Source organism: Heloderma suspectum, chromosome 7 (assembly GCF_057233095.1).
Source record: "Heloderma suspectum isolate Gila_16-S chromosome 7, 16-S_ref, whole genome shotgun sequence".
Taxonomy (NCBI): domain Eukaryota; kingdom Metazoa; phylum Chordata; class Lepidosauria; order Squamata; family Helodermatidae; genus Heloderma; species Heloderma suspectum.
Window position 1 is genome coordinate 13,590,362 of NC_139464.1, and position 18,713 is coordinate 13,609,074.

At 42.0% G+C, this 18,713-nt stretch overlaps 1 protein-coding gene across 26 annotated transcripts in view; it reads left to right on the forward strand.

Moving 5' to 3' along the window:
- The window catches only part of CELF2 (CUGBP Elav-like family member 2), a 684,791-nt gene that overhangs the window by 626,757 nt on the left and 39,321 nt on the right, over positions 1-18,713 (forward strand). For 14 of the 26 annotated variants that reach the window (XM_084809117.1, XM_084809105.1, XM_084809107.1 and 11 more), the window contains 2 exons: positions 4,440-4,598; positions 9,056-9,119. In XM_084809117.1, coding sequence (XP_084665243.1) covers positions 4,440-4,598; positions 9,056-9,119 — 223 coding nt within the window. Of the gene's footprint in view, positions 1-4,439; positions 4,599-8,859; positions 8,944-9,055; positions 9,120-18,713 lie in introns of all 26 variants that reach the window. The other 12 variants (XM_084809113.1, XM_084809111.1, XM_084809097.1 and 9 more) reach the window with 1 other exon arrangement.

Here is an 18,713-nt window from a genome sequence, read left to right on the forward strand (position 1 = left end):
AAACAGGAATGTACTGGAACCTCAGAGGATAAAAGTTTGCTGTGAGTAACTGCAGCCAGTCAACTGTGCTTTTGGGTCTTATCTTTTAAGGCTCTATTTACAACCTCCTAAGCAATACATGGTTCTTCTGAGAAAGACCATGCTCTGCAACATTGATAATACCAAGTTTCATAATTTCACTCATCTCAATGGATACCTCTTGTGTGAGCAGGTATACCAAATTCTGCCAAATGCCACTACTCCATCAGGAAACTGCTACCTTATTCTGCTACCTAGAAGCTCTTATTCTGGGCTTCTGACAGGTAGACATGGTGATAGAAAATATCATCAGTAGTAAAGCTGACATTGTCATCAACTCTGGAATGTAAGTAGGTAACAGTTTAGCTCAGCCATTTTGTATACAGCAAAATTATGTTCTATCCCTTACACAGCAGTACCCCTAGGGATATCCCCATATTACGTTTTGGCCAGGTTTCCTTGAATTTCCTCCAGCTTGGTGTTAAAGGTTTAACCATAAGGTTCTCCAATCATACCAATCTTTGGGCACTCATACAAAGACTATCCTGTGGATTTTCTTTTCTTCATGTAAAGCAGCTCCTTGATCTGAAGGAGGGAGTGGAATCCACATTTGATATGGAAGCACCAAAACAGGAAGTATCATAGAATAACTGACTTGAGAGGGTTTCACCCTTAAAGGTGGCCTAGAAATAATTTTAGATAGGTCATAAAGTTGGAAGGGGGCTTTTAGGCCACCTAGCCCAACTCCCTGGTTGTTTCAGGGCATCCAGAGCTAGAGGATTCCCAACAGAACCTACTACCTACCCCACTAGGTCATTGGTTCCATTGTTGAACTGGTCTTACCAGCAAGAAGTTTCTCCTAATGATCAACAGCTATCCTCCTGTAACTTAAGCCCATTAGATCTACTCTTGCCCTCTGGGGCAGCAGAGAACAAATCTTTGCCCTCTGCTATGCAACAACCCTTCAGGAATTCGAAGGGTGCTATATAGTATGAATGAGCTATGTTTCATCATTCCGTGCTTCCAGGGTATTATTGCACAATTTTCCTCCTTTCCACATGACCTGAGAAGCATGGATCAAGGAAACATGAGTCACTCACACTTCCAGTTTTGGTGCTCCCTTCTAACATGCAAAACTGCCTCAGTTGTCCTTATTCAGTATTCCAAATCCTCCCAACAATAAACTGTACACATCCACGGTCAACCTACGCAGCACAAGTTTGTGCAGGGGAGGGGGCCTACATTCCACCAGGTCCTCTCTAGATGTTTTAGACTACAACTCCCATAATTCTTTACCATTGGCCATCCGTGCTGCGGGTGATGGGAGCTGTAGTCCAGAAGGCACCAGGTTGCCTACCCCTACAGTCCACAGTGGAGGATAAAGCATTACCAGCATACAAAATTCTTGTGCATCACTACATCAACCCCCCACCCCTCAGTTACGACACCCTTCATGTCCTCTTTTACACCACAACCTGGAACAGGGAACATTACACACTGATACACAAACCTGTACAGTACCATGCAATAACATAGTGACCTGCTTTTAATTAATACTCAAAACCCTCCAAGATGCCCCAGGTAAATGGTGCTAAGATTGACCCTGGCATTCCTCCAGTGGGAACCAAAGACTCAGAAAGCAGGAACAGACCCAAAGGCCATTCAGCACCTCATGGTTCCAGCTGGTGAGCTCAAAGGTTTCCGTCAAGCCTGCGGGAACCTGGCCAAAGTATAACATGTGCTGTTTACAAGACATGGTGTGTTCTTATGAATTGCATCTGTGTCTGAATATATCTATATATTAAGTGATCTTCAGGTATGTTGTAATTTTCCCATTGCTTTCTTACTTCTCTTCAGACATGGGTATGACTCCTAAGAGTACACAGATGCCTTCAGAAAGAAACTTCAGAAGTGGCTTTTGGTGTGATGCTGAAAAGAAAAATACAAAGGCTGAATTTGACAGGGGGAAAGAATTAATGAGATAGAGACAGACGAAAACCATAGAATACTGAAATAGGAAGATGCCTGCTCATCTTAAGATAGTGAATGGGGGTGTGGGGAGAGTATATTGGTTTAGGTCAATATACTCTTACATTTCCTCCTCCATGGTTATTAATGTCAATGCTATTATGGTAAAGAGTTGACTTTCAACAGCTAATATTAAATCTGGACACTCAACCAGAAACTATAATGCCCCTGGGCACTTTGATTTCATGTTTAATGCAAATAAAATTCTTTTCAAATGGAAAACTATATATTATGCAATCAGGTTTCAATTGAAACAGTGACGTTATTTTCTGCCCCTGATTTCATTATTTTCACTTCTTCAGCACATGCCACTAAGACATAATTTTCAATGCGAGCACAAAATCCAGAATGATGAGAAAGAAAATGTTCAGTAGAACAAGTGTCTCCAGAAATTAATGGCTTCTTAGATTCTTCTCTGTACCCACATTTTTTAGAAACCTGTGATCACCATCACATTTTAACCTCATGTATAGTTATAGATATATATATGAGGTTATGCTCAAGCACTGCATTAGATGAGGGTACTAATTTTCTTTTTTTATAGTGGAACAAATTAGTTATGCCAATAACAGTTCTTTTCTCATACGAAGCCACTTTGATATGTATGATTTCAATCTTTGTGATGTTTGTTCTCTTGAAATTGCTGCCCTGATGAAATATGAAGCAGACAGTGAGGGGAAAAATTATAGATTCATAAAATGCTGCAATATTGTTTTATACAATTTACTGCCAGTTAAGCATTCATAAATACAATATCAGCTGCCATGTGGAGCTCAGAGCTGCAAGACCATAGACTGGAACTGCTATCTCATATTTCTGTCCTTGAAATTTATTTCTGCTTCTTCTGAAAAAAAGATTTTAAGAGTTTCATACATGTGTGTATTAGGAGCATGCATTAAGCTGCCTTGCTTAGTCTTCTCCTATGAAGTCCTACATGAAACAGAATCCAAAACTTGCCACGTTGCCTATTCTATCATTTACCTGGGAGTGGGTGGGGAGAGGGACTGTTTGCATTAATGTTTAAAAGACTTTGGGGAAGCAACAATGATGCCATGATGACTCCTTGGTAATCTGTACAGACCACCCCTCTGTCACCTCTGTGCAGCAGTCTAGTTTTTACTCCCCAGGAAAAAGTCTTTCCTACAACAAATAAAACAAGCAGAGAGCTGGGAAATGGAACACAACTGCTCAAGGGTGCAGTTTAGAGCCATTAAAATCAATGGGTGTTTCAGCACAGAACTTGATGTGATATGGATTGCATCCCCCCTCTCTGCCCCCACCAATGATCACTTTCTAAGCATATATCTGGTATATATTTTTATTGTGCAAATTCTGATCACTGTTCTACTGTGGAGCTCTTCAAAGAAAAAATTTGCATTGTTTATTTTATTTGGTTGAAAAACAGAACAGAACATCTTGACACCAATCTCTTGCTCAAGTCCCAAGAAAGTGTACTTGAAAATAAGTCCAATGGGACTTATGCTGTAGTAAGAGTGCTTATGATTGCAGTCTTAGAGTTGCAAAAGAAATAGTAAGTTTAAATATAAATCGCATCAACGTTTCATATAATGCCCTGCCCAGGTCTTTGGAGAATTTCAGCCTGTATAATCTTTGGGGCAGTTTGAACATAAAACTAAACCATGGTTTAGCGTTACATGAACAAGCCTGCTTGAGCTTTGGGCTTGCACACTTCTCCCTCCCTTCTCCTCCCCCTCTGGTGCGTACCAGAAGAGGACATCAAAAGCATCTGGTTTTAAACTAACCAGAGTTTCCCCATTATGTCTGAACTGAGGAGACTCTGATTGCACCAAACTAGGGTTAGTGAGCAGACCAGGATCATAAACCATGGTTCCATCCTGGCTTGTCTGAACTAATGATAAACTAATCAGAGCCTGCCCCATCACCACCGAGTCTGGCTATAACAGGGAACTCTGGTTAGTTTACAACTATTCAATATTAATGGAGGTTGGGGGTGGGAGTGGAAGGAAAAATTACAACTCTGATCATCTTTCTTTTTTCATTATTCAAAGCCAGCACAGGACTATCCCTTCCTTAAAACTAAGGAAGACTCATGCTAACCTTAAAAAGCAGTCTTTATGTTGTATGTTAAAGGATATTAAAAAGTGTATTGAGGGTAGGGTAGGGTAGGGTAACATGATAAGCTGCCCTGAGTGCCGTTTTTCTTAGTAGAAAGGTGAGGTACAAATCAAATAATAATTACATAACATTTTCACTGCTGTCCAAGCCTTTGCACACCTTTACATGAGTCATATGATCAACTGAAATAATACAGGTCCAGTTAGACAGCTACTGGGGGAAAAAACTCCTCAGGAAAAAGACTCATGTAAATGTGTGATAGAATGATTTTTTCCCACCAATCTGTCCAATCGCAGGGCTGTTCTTCACCAATAGTCGTGAAGTTTGCTGATACCCAAAAGGACAAAGAGCAGAGACGTTTACAACAGCAGTTGGCACAACAAATGCAACAGCTCAACACTGCCACCTGGGGGAACCTTACAGGTCTTGGAGGACTTACGCCACAGTACCTGGCTGTAAGTAATAATCAGATTTGATTATACATACTTTCAAAGCAAATGTACAATATTTATCTTAGCAGAATAAGTTTTAAGTATAGCAGGGAACATATATTCATTAAACTGCCGTGCAAACTGATAGCACTGAGTTAAGGATGCTTGTTAGTAACAGTACAATTGAGAATAAGGCAGGGACTAAAGTGAAATTCAGGGAAATGATACACACTCGTTTCCTCAAATTTACATTGGTACATTTCAAAATCCAAATTTCAAATTGTGATATTTAAATGAAGTTCTGAGAGAGTGATCAGTATTTGAGGTGAGGTAAACATTTTCATAGCATCGCTGTGATTTCTCCTTCGTGCTTTTTGAAACACTGAATTCTGTATATTTTTCTCCTTTAATCATGGAAGTTTTTTTTTTTAAACCCAAAAAACATATTCCTGAAAGTTCACTATGTACCTTTCACATGAAGTGAAAGGTACCGGAGGCTGCAACCAGTTATAGCCACTTACCAAGGAGTAAATCCCATTGAACTTAGTAGGACTTACTTCTGAGTAGACATACATAGAATTGCACTGTAAAGTACTTTAATTAAATGCTCCATTCCTGTTAGCTTTTGGTATCCAGAACACTTCAGTTTGAAAGCTTGTTCATTTCACACATTCCCATGCTGTCCATTTCGTTTTGAAATGTTCTTGCTCTCATTCCACTCCATGGAATGGCTATAATGCACAAAGTCTGTAAACTAAACTGTGTTTGTTTCACCCACCCCCCACAAGGTCCACTTTGCATTACAGAAAGTGCATAAGTTCTCCCCACCCGCCAGCCCTGCCCTACCAGTATATTATCAAACATGTATTTGAGGTTTGTAAGGTAATGGGAAAAAGGAACTGTTTCTTTGAAAAATTATTGGGGCAAAATTAACTTGCTCACTTTCTGTAATGCAGAGATATTCATTTGGAGGAGGGCGTGTATGTACATTGGGAACATAGGTAACCCTATGTACACATGGTTCAAAACATGCACATGTCACACGTTTAGCTGAACACATAAAACATTTCAGGTGCACACTTTAAAAACGTGGGAAGTAGGTGTTAAAAGACAAAGTGTCCATCTTTTGATCCACTTTGCCAAAGCTGTAAAAGATAAAGGGGAGTAGTTGGCACTTTTCTTTTTACCAGTCCAGGCTATATTTCTTTATCCCTTCCCTACAGATTTACTGCCCAAGGTTTATTCTGCATGAAATTGAATGTGTCTGTGTGTCCATGCAAACTTCAGCCCCATGTTGGCTGCAAAGGTTATAATTCATTAGCAAAAGCCTTGAGCATGGAATGTCCCAGGTCCATCTTTGGTATCTGCAGTCAAAAGGATCTCAGATAGCCGAGCTGTGGAAGACCTCCACTCAAGTCCCTGGAAGGCCACTGCCTCTCAGAATAGATGGCCCAATGATCTGGCTCAAAGTGGCCATGAAAGAGCAGGGGAGAGGGTACTTGCAGCGGAGAGTTGACCACTGGGGGGAACTGCATATACCCCCTCCCAGCTCTTTTTAATTTATTTTTTGACCACCTGGACTCCAAAACCACAAGCAAGTGTGGCTAAGAGAAAAACAGCCTAGGGGAAGAATTTGTAGGGGAGAATCAGTGGGCATGAGAGAGGTTAAGCAAGCACCCTTCCAACTCACTGATCCTCACCTGTCTGTGCCTCCCACTGCTAAATTCCTTTGCAGATGAAGATTTGAGAATCTCTGTTTTCGGAGATAGCATCTAATTCAACCTTCAGTATAAGCTAACCCTCTCTCTGTCTCTCTCTTTCTAGATACATACACACGCACACACACACGCACACACACACATGCATGGGCTTACAAATACGAATATATTCAGTGGAGCTCTCAAGAATAAAAGAAACAAATAATTATCCAAATTGTTCATTATCTGAATGTATACAGGCTCTCTCCTCTCTCTCCCACTCTCTGCTCAGGATTTGGATAAAAGGGGCTGTATTGTATAAGTATATTGTGAATGCAGTATCAGCACAAATTAATGGCATCATATGCATTCATTTAACACATATACTTTAAATGAAATAACTGGATGTGAATGGATACAGATACTTTGTATGCTGTGATTCAGATGTAACATTTCCATTCATCCAAAGTATGGTTTGGATGGTCAGGAATGAGCCCTTTGCTCACGCGCTCCTGCCTCCCCTACCCTCTGCTCATGTGCTTAGCTGAATGAGTAATTTCCTGGTTCGATCAAACCATGGTTTGCCACTACATTCAGATCTGCAAACTATGGTTTGCCTGAGTCATGTGAATCGGGATCAAACCATGGTTTGGAAGATCAGAACAGTTACATCAGAATCATCCCTGTAAGTCCATTGGGATATCTATCTAATAAAAAGCCAGTACTGTAAGGCTCAGCAGGATTGGCTTTGGTATCCTCTGTAGAACAGGACTGGAACTGTCCACTGTAGGCCAGGGCTATGCCATAGAGTCAGGGCAGCGTGTTCTTTGGCCTATAGAAAAAACATGCTACACTCTTCACTACATTATGAGGATATATTATAATATAACCTTTATCCCATGCCACAAAGACCTGAATGTGACTCTGATTAAAATATGGACATTTGTATAGGCTTCCTTGCTTTTTCATAATTTATTCTGAGGTGTCAGAAAGGGCAAAGAGTAGCCTTCCCCAACCTGGTGCCCTCCAGGTATTCTGGACTACAACTCCCTGCATTCCTGGCTATTGGTCTTGCTGGCTAGGGCTGATGGGAGTTAAAGCCCAGGTGGGGAAGGCTGGAAGAACATGGACAGAATATGGACCTCCTGTACCCAACCACTGGAGGATGTGTTCAGCTCAGCCACCACCACCAGTATCACCACCACCATCATTATCCCTCTAGCTTCTCAGATTTAACTAGGGATTTTGCAGACCCTTTCAGCCATATTCTCACAGTGTTAAGGACTAGAAACTTGCTTTTTAAACAACTGCAATTATGGCATATACATAACCCTGTGTGGAGTTAGGACTGTAGCCTTTCTCAGAATGGACTTGGCCTTGTGCTAAATTCCATTATGCTCCTCCTTCCCACAAGTTTAGGTTGTAGCATATGTCCTTTCATAAAGTAAATGTGGAATGGTGTGGCAATATCTTTGTATGGGATCAACTTTTCATTGGTTTAGGAGGCAGCTTCCTATGAAAAATTATGTGTACCTTGAAAACCTATATAGTTTTACATTAGAAAACATTGATCCAATGAAAGATGTTGCCTCACCCTCACTCTGAATGACTTTTCACATAATGTAGGAGCGGTTCCTATATCCCTGTTTGTGGGGGATATTTGCAATCCTGGTGGATTGCTCACCATGATAAAGTAGAACACAACCAAGCAAGTGGAAATTGTAGGGTGGGGTTGCTTGGCTCTGTACATGTCTGTGACTGGGGCCTAGTTCACACATGCCCAAGGGAGGCTGGTGGTTCCAGTTTTGGTGAGGCAGAGATTCCATTTACGATTTTTAGTTACAACTGGCCAAAAGTCTAAAGGAGCTAACCAAGATGCTGAACCTTATCCCCCAAATGGGTCCAGCACCTTGGATAGCTTCTTTAGACTTCTGGCTGGTTGTAACTAAAACCCAGAATAGAATCTGCCCCCACCCCACCCCAGTGAAACTGGAGCCACCAGCCTCCCCTGCATATGCCTGAATATCACTTGATGTCTGTATACTGGATGACTGTGAACTGCCTCCATTGAATAGCCGTGTGTTTGCATTTATGTGAACATTCCGTGACGTTACCTGCAAAGACCCATTCGCACATGCAAATCACCACTTGATTTTGTAAATCACCAAGTCATGAACGTGCATATGTGAGATCGGCCCTCTGGATGGCCAGAGTAAAATGAAGCTATGTGGGAAAGAGCAGCCCATTGGTTAGAGAGCTCCCCAATTCAGGACAGGGCCCTTGTGCCCTTTGTCTTTGATCAGCATTGCCCTCAGGCCAGCTGAAACAGCAAAGCGATGTGCTCATCTGAACAGACACAAATGATGCCAAAGAAAAAGGCTTCTGTTTTAAGTGGGGAGGTGGAAAATAAGACTGTGATTGACGGAGATGAGTTATGGTAACTGCTAGACTGCAGAGGGCAATGATTAGTCACGCTACGTCGGGCTGAAATAGATTTAACACCTGGCTGTTAAAAAGAGTAAATTGATTAATTGTTTTAAAGCAGCAATGTTATTGAGTTTCCCCAGTGTCTGTGTGTTTCTTAATAGAGATTAGACATTAATATGGATTTACAGCATCGACTCTGGGGACCTTCATTCCAACACCAGGCAGAAGCAAGAGACTGTATAAATGTAAAGGAAACTATAAGTATCCCAAATTTAATTTGATTCAGATAATTTTGCTTTAATCTTAACTTGTTGCGTTATTAACCTCATTAATGTTGTTATTGTTGTTAATTTGCAGCTTCTACAGCAAGCAACGTCCTCCAGTAACTTGGGTGCCTTCAGCGGCATTCAACAAATGGCTGGTGAGTTGCAGCTTTGTTGTTAATCCATTTCTCTTTCTTGTTCTTCTTTGTCAGCTGAGTTCTGTTCTTGTAGGCTTTCAAAGATGTTGAGCCATTTAATTTAAGCCTGTTGCTTAATGCCTGAGGTTATGTAAAAGAAGCATATGCCAGATCTTGCACTGAATCAGATTTAAAAGGCTCCTCTGGGTTTTCTCAGTGGCCTTTTGTTTCCAGGATTGTATCTTAGTGTGCACGATGAAGAACATAAGAAGACCCTTGCTGGGCCAGGCTCATGATCCATCTAGTCCAACATCTTGCTTCCTACAACAGCCAACCAGATGCCTCCAGGAAGCCTACAAGCAAAGCATGAAGGCAATAGCCCTCTCCACTATTCTCCCCCCACCCTCACACACACAACTGGTATTCACTAGCATACTGCCTCTGAGCCTGAAGCATGCATATAGCCATCATGATTGATAGACCTCTCCTCCTCCATAAATTCCTCTAATCTCCTCTTAAAGCCATCTAAGCAGAGGGGTCATAATGGCATCTTGTTGCATTATTCTAGGAGTGGGGAACATCTTTCAGCCCAAGGACAGAATTCAATTTTGGAGAAGGTCTCAGAAACTGCATTCCAGTGGTGGGCAGGGCTCAAGGCAAAGGTGGCAAGTCCAAGGACTAATGGGGTATGGCCAAAAGTAGGAGGGGAAAGCCAGCCTATTGTAGCTTAATGCACTTAGGAAAGGCATTTCAGCCTTTTAGAATAGGGGGGGAAACTGCTCAAAAGCCAGGAAACCACCAAACTATTGGTGGTTGGGACAAAGGTTGTGGGGCCAGAGGGACAGTGTGGAGCTCTGGAGAATGCCAGAGGGCCAGATTGAGGCTCCAGAAGAGCTGGATTTGGCTCCTGGGTGCCCCACCCCTCCGGATTATTTGAATAGGAGAAGCCCCTATTGCCAAAAATTTCTCCCACATTTTTTCTGACCATTCTCATTTCATTCAATAGAAAAGAAACTGCTTTTGAAAAGAAATTCAGTGGCGAAGAAATTTCAGAGAAATTCTCACGGGTTGGGTTTGAGGTTCTTATGCCTGCTTTACTTAGGAGGTGGCCAAGGAGAGTGTGTGTTTGAGTGCCCTGTCTTTCATTGTACAATCATCTCTCTGGCTGGCTGTGGCCTCCTCAGCTTCCTACACTTCAGTTAAAGCTCAGTTTAAGCACCATGAGGTAATTCCTCCCATAGGGTCTTTTCAGCTCTGGAAGCTGCAACAATTAGGTAAACTCAAAAACACCACAAAAATAAATGATAAAACACCCTGGGAATTAGGTAGAGCAATAGGGCAGCCTCTTTCATGGGGGAAGAAAACTTTAAGGAGCTAGACACAACACTGCCCCCTCAGACCTGCATTGTGGATGATGCAAAATGGGGGCTGGCCTACCAACATAGCTGATGTGGTTTCAGCACAAAAAAACAACAATGAAAAGAAAAAAAAAACCTTATGGAAAAAGAAAGAAACTGTGCAACAATCCCTGTCAACAGTGAGCCCTGACTGTGAGGAACTGTGGAGAATTTCTCCTCTCCCTGGAGAAATTTGTTAAAAGTTGTTCCCCCCAATTTCTCTGCCCACAAATAGGGTGGAGAATTTTGAGAGGCCCCTTGTGCACAGCTCTAGTTTTAACTTCCTTTCATTCTTTGAAGAGCAGACCCCCATCCCATATTAGAAAATATTTTTGAAGCTGCCCTCAGTTTCAGAAGATGTTTGGCTACCAAAACCTAGAGCGGAATTTCTCCAAATCCAGTTTTGAGGAAAGCCATCCACCCACCCACCCACCCCCAACTCCTGATTAGTGGGATTCTTGGGGTGGAGATGTAGACCACTACCGTGACTACACAGTGTTCTTTGAGGGCGTAACTCCTCTCAAATGGCCCTCCTCTTCCAGACTATCTCTGTTGTGCACCTAATTAATGGCCCATTTCTTTATTCCTCCTTGCCATTGCAACATCCTTGGTTTTCACTCCTGTGTTCTTTCTGATTTGCCTAACGGCTCCTAAAACCCAGTAGTTTGCAGGTGCAACAAAGGAGTCTTTGTTGAACTGTTCCTCTGAGAGAGCGAAAGCTTCTTTGTCTTAGAGTTGCCTGGCAGTGAGAGGTTTTTAATGAGAGTGTGCTAGAGAGATGTATATTGATGATGAATGAAAAGAGCTAAATGACATGGGATAGTGGGAGAATACTGGGGCAGAAGAACAAAGAGAAGAAGAAGACCTGTCAGAAGTTTATTTCAAAGGAGACTTTTAGGAAATTGAAATTAAACTGTTCTAGGCTGGGCAAGCCATTTAATTTTTGCCAGGGTTCAAGCCCCATGACCTTTGAAGGAATAGAAAAGACAATGGCCCAGTTCGCACTCAACAGTAACCCAGATTTTTTTTTTTAAGCCCTGGGTTGCCATGAGCAAGCCAGCATGCTAGCGTTGCTTCTGTTTGGTTACTTCTGCCAGCATGAGCGGTTAAACAAGCCAGAGATGTCCAGACCAGAAACATAAGCCAGGGTAAAACTGAGAAGCCAGAGTTGTAACCCAAGAACAACCCCTGGGCTATGATTCTGGCATGCCGGGGAAGAGTCAGAGTTTCAGGTTCAGACATCATGCTAACCAGCAGGAGGAGCCAAGGAGATTGAACACTGGGTTGCTATTATGTGCTAAGTGGGCTAATGCCTAAGAGCATGTGCAGAGTGATTTGTTGTCTACAAGACTGAGTAATTGCAACCAGCTTCAATGTGATTATAAGGAACATCTTCTTAAAGCCCAGTCCTACACATGTTTACTCACAACTGAGTTCAATTGAAATAACTTCTTAATGGGTATGTTTAGGATTACAGCCTTAGCTAGAATGCAGGATTTGCCAAGGAAGTGCATGCTCTGACACCTCTCATTTTGAGAATGGAGCCCTGAAGGCCAGTTCAAGCATCATGCATAGGCAAACCCGGGTTTGACAGAGTATACCCCCGCAACACACATGGCAAGTGTATCTGTACGATATGCATGTTGCATTCACACTTTGTTTTGGGGTGTACACTTATAGAATCATAGAACAGTAGGGTTGGAAGGGGCCTACAAGGCCATCGAGTCCAACCCCCTGCTCAATGCAGGAATCCAAGTCAGAGCATCCCTGACAGATGGCTGTCCAGCCTCGTTTTGAACGCCTCCAGTGTGGGAGAGCCCACCACCTCCCTAGGGAATTGGTTCCATTGTCGTATTGCTCTAACAGTCATCATGTTTCTCCTGATGTTCAGCCGGAATCTGGCTTCCTGTCACTCGAGCCCATTATTCCGTGTCCTGCACTCTGGGATGATCGAGAAGAGATCCTGGCCTTCCTCTCTGTGACAACCTTTCAAGTACTTGAAGAGAGCTATCCTATCTCCCCTCAGTATTCTCTTCTCAAGGCTAAACATGCCCAGTTCTTTCAGTCTCTCTTAATAGGGCTTTGTTTCCAGTCCCCTGATCATCTTTGTTGCCCTCCTCTGAATCCTCTCCAGTTTGTCTGCATCCTTCTCAAAGTGTGGTGCCCAGAACTGGACACGGTACTCCAGATGAGGCCTAACCAGTGCTGAGTAGAGGGGAACTAGTACTTCCCGGGATTTGGAAGCTATGCTTCTATTAATACAGCCCAAAATAGCATTTGCCTTTTTTGCAGCCACATCATATTGTTGGCTCATATTCAGCTTGTGATCGACAACAATTCCAAGATCCTTCTCGCATGTAGTGTTGTTGAGCCACGTATCCCCCATCTTGTAACTGTGCATTTGGTTTCTTTTTCCTAGGTGCAGAACTTGGCATTTATCCCTATTAAATGTCATTCTGTTGTTTTCTGCCCAGCGCTCCAGTCTATCCAGATCACTTAAAATATCTTAGGTGTATATTTATGTATATACTTAAAAATGAAGTGTGTAAAATAGCCCAAGTTTCTTTGGTTAGCCATTTGTCCGTGTTATCATTTGTTAATAACTTCATTAATGCAAATGTAATAGCATGCCAGCATTGAAACACCATTTATAAATTCCAGCAAGGAACGTCTGTGTCTTCTGCACTATCAAATTAATGGTAGTCCTGGAGTATTTTAGACTGGCAAGTGTTAGTTATAAAAATGGCATGTTGTTCTTAAGGATACCTAAGATTACACGACCAACCTTTTGATATGGGTGCATTGGTTTCAGTTTAGAATCATTGGAAACTAGCTAAGTGCTTTTTTTTTACTTCAGCAAAACTTTGCCTATAACATTACAAAGCAGGATTTTGTTTTTTTACTTTAAAATTTTATAATTACTTGGTCCAGGGCTGGTGGAGGCGGGTAGAGGAAAGAAGGAGAAGAAAGTAGTGAAAAAGCAAGAAAGACAAAGGGTAAGGAGAAAAGCACCTTTCAAAAGCAGTTAGTTGGATGACGCCTCAGTAATGAGCTGCATACCAGTAGTTAACTGATGTACAGTGATTAATAAAAGGTCATTTCTGCTGGGTGATCTACCATGCTGGTCCCTAACTTAACACGACTCAAGAGACAACAGCAAATCTAAGCACAGATGGACGTCACGCCTGTTGTGCGAAACTGTTAAAAGCTCCCCCGCCCCAGCATACTTGATACGTTTTTTTCATTTCTCATAAAAGCACAGCCCACTCCCCCGCTCCCATTGTCATCAAATTGGCATGTTAGTTTATTTTTAATTATGCTCCAACTAAATCACCAAATTAGTGGTGCTTTTCTCCAGCCTTGCAACACATCCATACATTGCCTTTGTGTTTTCTTCTTCTTCTTCTTCTTCTTCTTCTTCTTCTTCTTCTTCTTCTTCTTCTTCTTCTTTTTATTAATGCTTGGCTGTTGAATGGATCTTGAAGTACGCCTATGAAAAAGAGAGGAGCTGCTCCCTATGGGCTGTGTGCTTCATCTTTACAATATGCCATTATTACACTGGCACCAGAGACTAATGCAGAATCTGCTGTCTGACAATATAAATTGGCCCACAGATGACAATATCTCTGAGTTATTTTCTCTGGCTCAGATCCATTGGCAAGCGCTTGCGGCTTCTATTATGTTACTCTCATAATCTAGGAGGAATCCCCCCCCCCATCAAAAAGATATCTAAATATGATAAACAACATTTTCACAATTGGCATTTTTTGTAACTGGCTTTCAGCTTTAAGGGCTGGGCTCCTGGTAATATTCTGCCCTACAGAGTGAATGAAGGAACAGAGTGATCAAAGAGGGAAAATGTGTTGAAATCTTTTCTTTCTGTAAATCACAAATGTAACTGTAACGTGTTGCTGGAACTATGGCCCACTGATGAAACAATCTGGGCTTGGTTTTTCCAACCCATACATCCTTCTGCCACTTATTCTTGAGTGGTCACTTGAGAGTGGGTTGAATCTAGACTTAGTCATACTTAGAGCAGACACATTAAAAGCAGTGGGACTAAATTTAGTTATGAGTAACTTTAAGACCCATTAAAATAAGCTAATTTTAGTCCGACTTATTTTAATGGGCCTACTCTAAGTATGACTAAGTCTAGATCATTTTGAGTGTCCTCTATGCCAGTAGATTTAAATGTTTTCAAACTCAGGTCCCATCCATAACACCAACCTACAATATGAAAGCTGCTTTAAAAAAAAAAAAACCCTAGATATAATTCTCTTCTATTTCTCCTACTCTATCATTCTCTCTCCACACCCATCTTTCTCCTTGTCTTATTAAAAAAAATCCTAAATCCTAAAAAGGCATATGCATAAAGAGCTTTGGCATAATAAATAAATAAAATAAATAATAAAGTCTGAATGTTGAGGGTGTATCAAAGAAGCATTTGAGGTAGCTGCTTCTCATCTCTGGAATTCTCTTCACCAGAACACCCAACAAAATCAGAGCCGGGATGTCTTCTGGAAGTCATCCAAGTCATTTTAATTTAAGTAGGCATTTATTGTCCCATCACCAATGTTGAACGAAGATTCATCAACCGGTCGAGTCAACATCTGTACGTGGAATGTGTGGGGAGAGGGGGCACCATCTTTTTCTTCACTTCAGGCAGCACAGTGACTTGGGTCAACCCTACTGTCCTAAAATACATTTGGATGAAAGACAGTTCCACCCCTAAAAGTGGCCCTCGAAATAATTTTAGATAGATAGATAGATAGATAGATAGATAGATAGATAGATAGATAGATATAAAAAAAAAAATACACTCATTATTTCATCTGGGTTTTTTCCTTTTCTTTTCTTTTTGTGAATATCTGTATGAAAGAAAGGCTTAAATAGTAACTGGTCCATTTGAAAAAAATAAAGCAGTGTTTATTATTTCCTTCACCTCCCCTTAAATAAGAATATAACGCGATTTGATGGGAAAAACTTTTAAAGGTAGCATGAAAAGAACTTGAGAAATGTATTGTGGTTGGACTGCATGGTGTGACAAGTCAATTCCACATTTAAGTTGTCATTGGGGAATAGCGATGGATGGCTTAAAAAGAGGGCAACATCCCCATTGCAGGACGGTGTGCCCTACAGGTTTCACACACCAAGTTGTGAGATGGAAATCTGAGATCTCGGATTTACTTGATTTTTAACAGGTCCGCATATGTGACTGTGCAGTGATACTACATGGGTTTCCTGTGAATGTGCTAATAGGTCTTATGAGAGGGTTCTGCATCCATCCATCTGCCAGTTTTTAACAGGCCTGATTGGCACGCGGATGTAACAACTGACATCTGTTCTTGCTTATTGATATGTAGATTTATGGTAATTGCGCTGAACAATAAGACATGAAATTACCTAAGGTGAACATTAAATTAAATTTTCATGGCCCCTCTCCTTATAAATATGTTTCATGGGGGGGGGGGGGTTACAAAAAAAAATTCTTACATTTCAAGCAGGCATATTGTGCATCTGTTATGAACATAATTTAATTGTATTTTTAATCTGCCAGGCAGTGAAATCAAAGTTGGGATTCTTGCTGTCCAAGATATTAGCCAAGTTTGATAGTTTACTAGTATATACAGATTACCAAAAGCAGAGTCAAATTCCACTTTTATTCACAACATTTTTCTCCATCATAAAGATTAAGAGTTATTTTGTTTCCAGCAGCTCATTCCCAGCAGAGGGGAGGAGTTTTTTGGTTTCTTCCTCCCTCCCTCCCTCCCTCCCTCCCTTCCTTCCTTCCTTCTTCGTTTTATGCCACTCTGTCTATCAGGCAGTACTTTAGAGTTTAAGTGATTTGCATTTCTTCAGAGAGCATTGCATTTATGGAATATTCAACGGTTTCAAAGAAAGGCAATCATATAATTTTCTGTCCGGTTCTGCCATGGCATGTAGGGGAGAGAGAAACAACAGCAACCCTACACAATGTGAAAAGTGTGAGATACAGGAATGGAGACAGACAGCATGTGCAGCCTGCAAAAAATACAGTGCGGTCAATTTCAAAGATCTAGGAAGCATTACATTCCCTTAGAAATTATAACTTGGTACTTTTAACCCCCAGCCCAGCCCCTGTGGCTGCTTTAATTGGCTCTGGGTTTCACTTGGATACCATGGCCACATTTTTCTCCACAATCAGGGGTGCCAAAATAAAATTACCCTTAAAAAAACCTAGCTGAAATTTTCATGGAATAATATGACACTGGACAGTTGGCAGCATTAAAGAACCATCTGACATACTGTGAGTCTTGAAATGGAAACTACAGTTCTTGGATTCCTCCTTCTTGCAAATTTGTTTCAGGTGCCAGCTTCAGGTTTTAGGGGAACTTTGGGGTGATATGCCCCCAGTGGGGCCCCCTACCTGAGTGGCTCCACCTCCCAATTCATACAGCCACCCGGAGGGAGAAGGTGAGGTGAGTGGTGTCTCTTCACTCTCAGAGTGCTTGCTCATCCAGAAAAGGCAGGTGAATTGGCAGTAACTGCAAGGAGAAGAAACAGTGGAGTCAACAGGATCCAGGCGTTGGCAATGGCTCCCCTTCTGGGGCCTGGGCACTGGCAGGTGCCTTACACTGCCAACTCCTGATGATGGCACTTCAGGTGCTCAGGGCCCAAAGTGGGCAAATGCCAAAGATGGGCAAGTGGCAAGTAGGCAGAAAGACTGGTATCCTGTCAGCACAGAAGGAGAGCCAAGTGACCCCTCTCAGAAGGAGAGGCTTGGGGAATGCAGTAGATCTGAGAGTTCTATATCAGCACAGGACTAGCCCTCTAGTGTCCCATGATTCCCTAAGCCAGGAGGATTATAGGCTTTTGTGGAAATGTCCCAGCTTGAAATGATCTAATGTTGCTGCCTTCTGACCAGTACCTCTGGGGGTGCAGTGAGCAGCGATCCTGTACCTAGTCCTCAAGTCTCTCAGCTTGAGCCTTGTAGTGCCTAACAAGTTTGTTTAAATGCACCCTGGAGTAGATATTAACAGGAGTAAAGTGGGATGTGGGTTAAGAGTCGGCTGACCAAAAGCAAGAGGGCATAGGTCGTAAAGCTGGTAGGCCCACCCTCCTTCATTTCCTCGTATTCTTATTCTGAACCATGTATTATTATACAGCTGCCATGTAATTAAAGCTCCAGTCGCCTTTTGGGGGGAGTTAGCAGATCAGATACTGTGTGTATAGTCATCCTGGCAAAACTCTTAGATGACATGCAGGGCCAACACACAAGAGCGGCCCAAGGATTACATGGCACCGTGGTTAATATCCAATTGCCTAGGCTGTTACTACTTTGCAATGATGCCATTTTGAACAAAGGTGACAGAAGCTCAAAAAGGACCTACTTATTTATACACGGCTTGAAGTCAGGAAAGAAAAGCAAAGCTTATCTGCACCAGTGTGTTGTTGCACATTATAGTCTGTTGACCATATGTCTCATCGAATTATGTACAGGTATGAACTGACAAAGAACTGGGAGCCTGTTGCCTGGGTCCTCCTTGGTTGGAGCCTTAAGTCCTGGCTTTTTTGGTCCATGTCATCGAAGGCATGATTGTTTTTCCTGCTAGAATATGGTTATTGGGTGGATCTTCATATTTTAACTAATTCAGTCAGCAGAATTAAGAAGAAACATCAAGCAGCATAAAAGCAGTTTAAAGAGGATTAAAAAGCCTGGGAAAATACAAAGGCTTTTGCCTGGTGCTGAAATGACAAGAAGGTAGGCACCAGATAAACCTCCCTGGGGGGAGCATTCCACAGTTGGGGTGTCACAACCGAGTAGGCCCTTTCCCCTGTAGCTTCCACCACCCGTCAAATGATGAGGACACCCAAAAAAGGGCCTCCATTGAGGATTGTATTATACTGGCAGTACAATGTAGAGACAAGGAGTGCTTCAGGTATCCTGGTCTCAAGTCCTGGACTATTTATTTATTATTATGAAATTAATTTCTAACTTGCCTTTCAGGGTACATTGCCCTCACAACGCAGTTTACAAAAGAGATTTTAAAGCACATAAAATATCATCAGTACCATCATAAAACATCACAATTCCTGATGGAATACCTCTCCTGGCATGAACCAACCCATACACTATGCTCTGCATCCAAGGCCCTCCTCTGGGTGCCTTTTCCAAGGAAGACCTGGGGGGTGACAACAAGGGAGAGGGCCTTCTCGGTGGTGGCCTCCTATTTATGGA